General features: G+C 46.3%; 1 protein-coding gene across 1 annotated transcript; it reads left to right on the top strand.

Annotated features, from left to right (window-relative positions):
- The first annotated feature begins 432 nt into the window (after nt 1-432).
- On the top strand, nt 433-1,626 carry LOC147988813 (uncharacterized). The gene is made up of 2 exons (XM_087547515.1): nt 433-1,206; nt 1,317-1,626. The coding sequence occupies exons 1-2, from the start codon at nt 613-615 to the stop codon at nt 1,383-1,385; spliced, it is 663 nt and encodes a 220-aa protein (XP_087403641.1). The 5' UTR covers nt 433-612; the 3' UTR covers nt 1,386-1,626.
- Nucleotides 1,627-6,472: the final 4,846 nt, after the last annotated feature.

Here is a 6,472-nt window from a genome sequence, read left to right on the forward strand (position 1 = left end):
CTCTCCAGGTTTGTATGACACGCATGGTTTTTAGATCGTCAATTCGACTCAAAACTCATGTTATACATCACTAAAAATATATCCTTAGGTTAATTGTCAAAGGAAGCTTTTAAATATTTTTGTGGGTTTTTACGGGACCATTCAACATGAAAGTAAATGTGTAGATGAGCATTGCATTATATGCACTTTTCCCCTAGGTAGACTAACATCTAAATATTACTTTTTAAAACTGGTGATCCATTCAATGGAATGAAAGGAGAAATTCATGGAGAAATGGAGTGTGCGGAGACAACAGTCCAAACACTGTCCCATAGAAAAAACTCCAAAAATGACGTAAAGCAGAAGTGAAAACCCCATTGTACCCCCCCCCCCCCCCCCGTGAAGAATTCACGCATGCTCATGCGGCCCCGTTACTTATTCACTAGCGATGCATCTACCTATTTCCCCTTTCGCCCGTACTCCCATCGCTGCAGACAAACCCACTCCTCCCTATCGTATCTCACTCTTCACTCCTCCTCACCACATCCACGCCATTCCCTTTCTGCCGACGCCGCTTTCAGATCTAGAGCGGCCGCAGAAGCACCATTTAAGGGCAAGATTTCGCCCGCGACCATGGTGAATTCGACGGAGCCACCGACCGAGCCTCCCTCGTCAGATCGAGGGATAGAAAGCAGCGTTGGGGAGGTGTGGGGCACTGCCGCGGAGGCTGTGACAACGTCACTGAGTGCCCACCGCGAGATGCTTTCTTCGCACCGGTCGACGCTCAAGATGCCGCGAGACGCTCCCGTCAACCGCGCTGGCGAGGCCATTGCCCCGGCCATGGGTTCCTCCTCGCAACATCTCAACAAGGTCAGCCAGAGGCTACAACTCGGCCTCGATGAAGTGGCCGTGGCATCGGGTGTCGGCAACCCCAGGGACAACGAGTCCCCTGTGGTCACTGAGGCGGTTTCTCCGCAGGCATTGAAGGCACACCCCCGCCGCCGCCGCCCTGCTATGTCATCCCACACAGATGAGGCAGCCGTGAGTGTGCCACCGCAGGCGTCCGAGCGCAAGCGACGGTTGGTCCGCGCCGATGCGCTCGACAGGCCACGGTTCTCCGCGACGCTCTCCACAGAAGAGATTGAGGAAGACATCTACGCCCTCACCGGCGCGCTGCCACGCAGCCGCCCTCGCCACCGCCCACCCACGGTGCAGAATCAGATCAATGTGAGATCCCGTTCTTCCTCTGCTCCCTCCCTCACTCCCCTTATAAGTTGAGCTCCTGTCGCTCCTTGCTAGGAAACCATTTGTAATTCTGTAAATGTTCTCGTCCCCAGCTGCTACTTCCTGGCTCACGCTTATCGGAGATCAACGCGGAGTCCTACCGGGTGCCAGACGATCGCTGACCCTCTCAACTCAACAAGCGTCGTCGCCCAACAGTAAGCAAGCAAAGTGAATTCAGCGATTACAATTCATGTTCAGTTAGTTGCTGCCATTGTGAGTTACATAATCCATCGATTAATTGATCACATAGAGTAAGAGTTGGTATGTATGAATCCCATCAGCAGACTGGTTGTAAGCAACGAGTGGTGACTTGTCAGTGTTTTTATTTCGAGTTGTAGTAAGTGATATTCTGTTCCGTAGTAATGGTAAGTGATACCGTATTCTGTAGTAGCACCAGTAGTGGTTCGTAACTTTGGTATCATCAACGATTGGAAGAACGCAATGTGGTGTACTAGTAATTGCATTGCCATCGTTGGTCGAGTTAGTATGTTCGCTAACGTCCACACCCTATTGCAATCTTATTGCTAGTACTGCATATAGTTTCTCGCTCTTCTTTCTTTGGAAGATGTTTTTGGTAGCTAACTGTCGTCGCGAGTGACAGTACTACTGGGTTTCGTTCTAGCTAGCCGACACATGGGCACGGGGACCAAATGGTTTCGAAAACCCTGGCACCGCGTGGCTTTGGCAGTGGGCGCTGCATAGTATGTTGTCTGTTTCCTAATTCCTTGTGAGGTTGGTGTGTCAAGAAGGTCCAAATAAGGTAGTTGAATGACAGACACGTATCTGAACCCTGGGTGGTCCCTATCGTCGTCCTCGTGGAGCGTCCCATGTTTTGGTGATGCAACACGGTTCATACGCTTTCTGGGTGTGTGGCTTATGGATGGACTCCACCCATGCACATATTTGGTTTCTTGCTAGCAGTATTCCCGAAAAGGTTACCCTTGAGCTGCTTATTTATTGGGAAAAGCTTGGCTTTAGCTGGTGGATCGCACGCTGGCGTCCACCCCCTTGTTCGTGTGACGCGTGTCCTATGGGGCTCACCCGCATTATCTTTTACGGTTTGGCAACTGAGTCTTTGTTGCAGTTTTGACACCGCAACAACTCGTATGTTACAGGATCTGAACATGGATCCCTCAGGCGCAGTGCCTCCCGTGTTTCTCCCAAACTCCTGTTCTTCCTCTAATTTGTTCAACATCATTTATGTTACGAAACTCCTTCCGGAACATCATCTATGTTGCGAAATAAGTGAAGACGAAAAAAATTACAACCCCTGAATGTTTCTGCAACATGAACTCTGTTGCAAAGATGGTTCTACAACATGAACTCTGTTGCAATAATAAGGACGGGGCTAGATCGTTGGTGTGACTAGATCTAACGGCTACTGAGGGGGCGGATCTTTTTAGATTATCCGTCGGCGGACGCGTAAGGTTGCCCAACATATGTTAAACGAATTTGGTTCATATCAACCGTAAGAAAATATACCATACTACTTGAAAATAGATGGTTTGATTGATTTTTTAGTCCATTAACGATTCCCATCCTCTGCTCTCCAAGCCGCCTAGTTTTGCAACGGATCATTGAGATCGGCAGATCGTACCGATAACCCTAATAGTGCATCTACCTTAGTTGTGGGACGCAACATTGACATGCATGCATGTGAAGCTGAAATAAGCTTAAACTACTCTTTATATCGTTTGGAGGTTCTTTCTATGATTCTAATCCTTATGGTTTCCATTCCTATGAACGCCATTTGGATCAAAGGAATGGTACTAGCAAAGTTCATTTGGATTAGTCCCCTATATCTCAATTCCATGTGAATTTGAATATTGGCTCCAACCTCCTTTTAACAATCATCCGCGTGGGATCGAGACGGTCATTCTTTGTTCTATCCGAGCGACTGTTCCTATAGTTTTCACGTCTTTTGTGGCAATAGTATATTTTGCACCCCAAACTTGTCAGATTTAATTGTTATTCGTATTCCTTATAGATATGATTAATCTCAAGTCATTTATTATCCATTTGAGATGATGTATTTCAAAAGAAATTTCTATGAAACTTGACCCAAAAGATTCATAGTGAAGGAAATATGCCCTAGAGGCAATAATAAAGTTGTTATTTATATCTCCTTATATCATGATAAATGTTTATTATTCATGCTAGAATTGTATTAACCGGAAACTTAGTACATGTGTGAATACATAGACAAACAGAGTGTCCCTAGCTAGTATGCCTCTACTTGACTAGCTCGCTAATCAAAGATGGTTAAGTTTCCTAACCATAGACATGTGTTGTCATTTGATGAACGAGATCACATCATTAGAGAATGATGTGCTGGACAAGACTCATCCGTTAGCTTAGCATAATGATTGTTTAGTTTTATTGCTATTGCTTTCTTCATGACTTATACATGTTCCTCTGACTATGAGATTATGCAACTCCGGAATACCGGAGGAACACCTTGTGTGCTATCAAACATCACAACGTAACTGGGTGATTATAAAGATGCTCTACAGGTGTCTCCAATGGTGTTTGTTGAGTTGGCATATATCGAGATTATGATTTGTCACTCTGAGTATCGGAGAGGTATCTCTGGGCCCTCTCGGTAATGCACATCACTATGAGCCTTGCAAGCAATGTGACTAATGATTTAGTCATGGGATGATGCATTACAGAATGAGTAAAGAGACTTGCCGGTAACAAGATTGAACTAGGGATGATGATAATGACCATCGAATCTCGGGCAAGTAACATACCGATGACAAAGGGAACAACGTATGTTGTTATGCGGTTTGACTGATAAAGATCTTCGTAGAATATGTGGGAGCCAATCACTAGTAGAAAACAGGGCTTTGGTCCAGGCCGGGTCAGCCCATTAGTCCCAGTTCAGTCCAGAACCGGGACCAATGCCCACATTGGTCCCGGTTCGTGAGCCCAGGGGGCCGGCCGGGCCACGTGGGCCATTGGTCCCGGTTCATCTGGACCTTTCGGTCCCGTTTGGTGGGATGAACCGGGACCAATGGGCCTCGCTCCTGGCCCACCACCATTGGTCCCGGTTGGTGGCTTGAACCGGGACCAAAGGCTCCCCTTTAGTCCCGGCTCATGTCACCAACCGGGACCAATGATGTGCCTATATATACCCCTCGCTCGCGAGCAGAGCACCCCAGTGCTTTGTTTTTCTCTGGCCGAGGGGGAGAGGGCTTGGTGGTGCTCTAGCTCACCTCCTATGCACACAAGGTGTTTGATGGAATGCCCGAGCCACACTACTTAAGCTTTCTCCTCTCCAAGCTCGACCCCCAAGCTCCATTTTCCATAATATTTGTCTAGGTTTAGCGGTCCATCACGCCCCGTCCCCGTCTTCGCCGCCATCGATCACCCGCGCCAAGCTCATCGCCGGCACCACCGTGGTGAGCCTCTTGTTCTTATCTTCTTTCTGAAAGGAAAAATATTCTTACTTGTATGTTTACATAGATACTTGTATTATTTTCTTACTTTTATTATTGCATCTTATATAGTGCGATGGTTTTGGTATCCGCCCCCGTCGGCCCTCGTCCTGTCTATGATTCGGATGTGGTATATATATTATCTTTATAACTATTTGGTTCATTTATTGTTTATGAAAATTATGCCGACCAACGTGACATAGATTTTATTTTTGTAGGATGTATGTGAATCGGAAATGTCAACTGACCCTATTGTCGAGAGGTTAAATTTAGTTGAATAAGAAAACAATTTGTTGAAGGAAAAAATAAAAAAAATTGAGGAGGAGAAGATGATATTGGAGTTGCATGTTGCGGATGTCGTCGATGATCACAAGATCAAGATGGATGCAATGCGCTTGAAGATTAGAAAGATTAGAAAATATGCCATTCATACCGAGGCTTGGTATCATTATGCCGTTGGATCAATTGTTACCTTGGTTGTGATTATGATCGCATTTGTTTTCGCATTGAAATGTTTTACATAGTTTCAATGTATGGTTTAATTAATTAGATGCTCCGGAGAGCTATATGTTGTTAGATGAGAACTATGTATGAACTTTGGTTTTAATGTGATGATGAACTTCTATTAATTTGGACACTTAATTATATATAATGCACGCAGATGAACCGGCAATGGATGTACGGTGACAGACACACCTGCGAGTACATTAAGGGCGTGCATGAGTTTCTCAATGCGGCTGAGGCAAACAAGCAGAATGGTTTTATGTGTTGTCCATGCACTGAATGTGGGAATACAAGGTCTTACTCTAACCGGAAAATCCTTCACTCCCATCTGCTTTACAAGGGTTTCATGCCACACTATAATGTTTGGACGAGGCACGGAGAAATAGGGGTTATGATGGAAGACGACGACGAAGAAGAGTACGATGACAACTATGTGCCCCCTGAATACGGTGATGCTGCAACGGGGGGAGCTGGTGAAGATCAAGAGGAACCAGACGATGTGCCCAATGATGCTGCAACGGGTGAAGCTGCTGAAGATCAAGAGGAACCAGACGATGTGCCCGATGATGATGATCTCCGCTGGGTCATTGTCGATGCAAGGACGCAATGCGAAAGTCAAAAGGAGAAGCTGAAGTTCGATCGCATGTTAGAGGATCACAAAAAAGGGTTATACCCCAATTGCGAAGATGGCAACACAAAGCTCGGTACCGTACTGGAATTGCTGCAGTGGAAGGCAGAGAATGCTGTGGCTGACAAAGGATTTGAGAAGCTACTGAAAATATTGAAGAAGAAGCTTCCAAAGGATAACGAATTGTCCGACAGTACATATGCAGCAAAGAAGGTCGTATGCCCTCTAGGATTGGAGGTGGAGAAGATACATGCATGCCCTAATGACTGCATCCTCTACCGCGGTGCATACAAGGTCTGAACGCATGCCCGGTATGCGGTGCATTGCGGTATAAGATCAGACGAGATGACCCTGGTGATGTTGACGGCGAGCTCCCCAGGAAGAGGGTTCCCGCGAAGGTGATGTGGTATGCTCCTATAATACCACGGTTGAAACGTCTGTTCAGAAACGAAGAGCATGCCAAGTTGATGCGATGGCACAATGAGAACCGAAAGAAAGATGGGAAGTTGAGAGCACCCGCTGACGGGTCGCAGTGGAGAAAAATCGAGAGAAAGTACTAGGATGAGTTTGCAAAGGACCCAAGGAATGTATGGTTTGCTTTAAGCGTGGATGGCATTAATCCTTTCGGGGAGTAGAG

This window comes from Triticum urartu, chromosome 1A, assembly GCF_056163025.1.
Source record: "Triticum urartu cultivar PI428250 chromosome 1A, HENAU_Tu73, whole genome shotgun sequence".
Classification (NCBI taxonomy): Eukaryota; Viridiplantae; Streptophyta; class Magnoliopsida; order Poales; family Poaceae; genus Triticum; species Triticum urartu.

What these genes read in the sequence shown, in the direction of transcription:
- LOC147988813 (XM_087547515.1), top strand. Translation starts at nt 613, where the DNA reads ATGGTGAATTCGACGGAGCCACCGACCGAGCCTCCCTCGTCAGATCGA. An exon ending in CGGTGCAGAATCAGATCAAT is followed by an intron (nt 1,207 to 1,316) that starts GTGAGATCCCGT and finishes TCTCGTCCCCAG; the next exon opens with CTGCTACTTCCTGGCTCACG.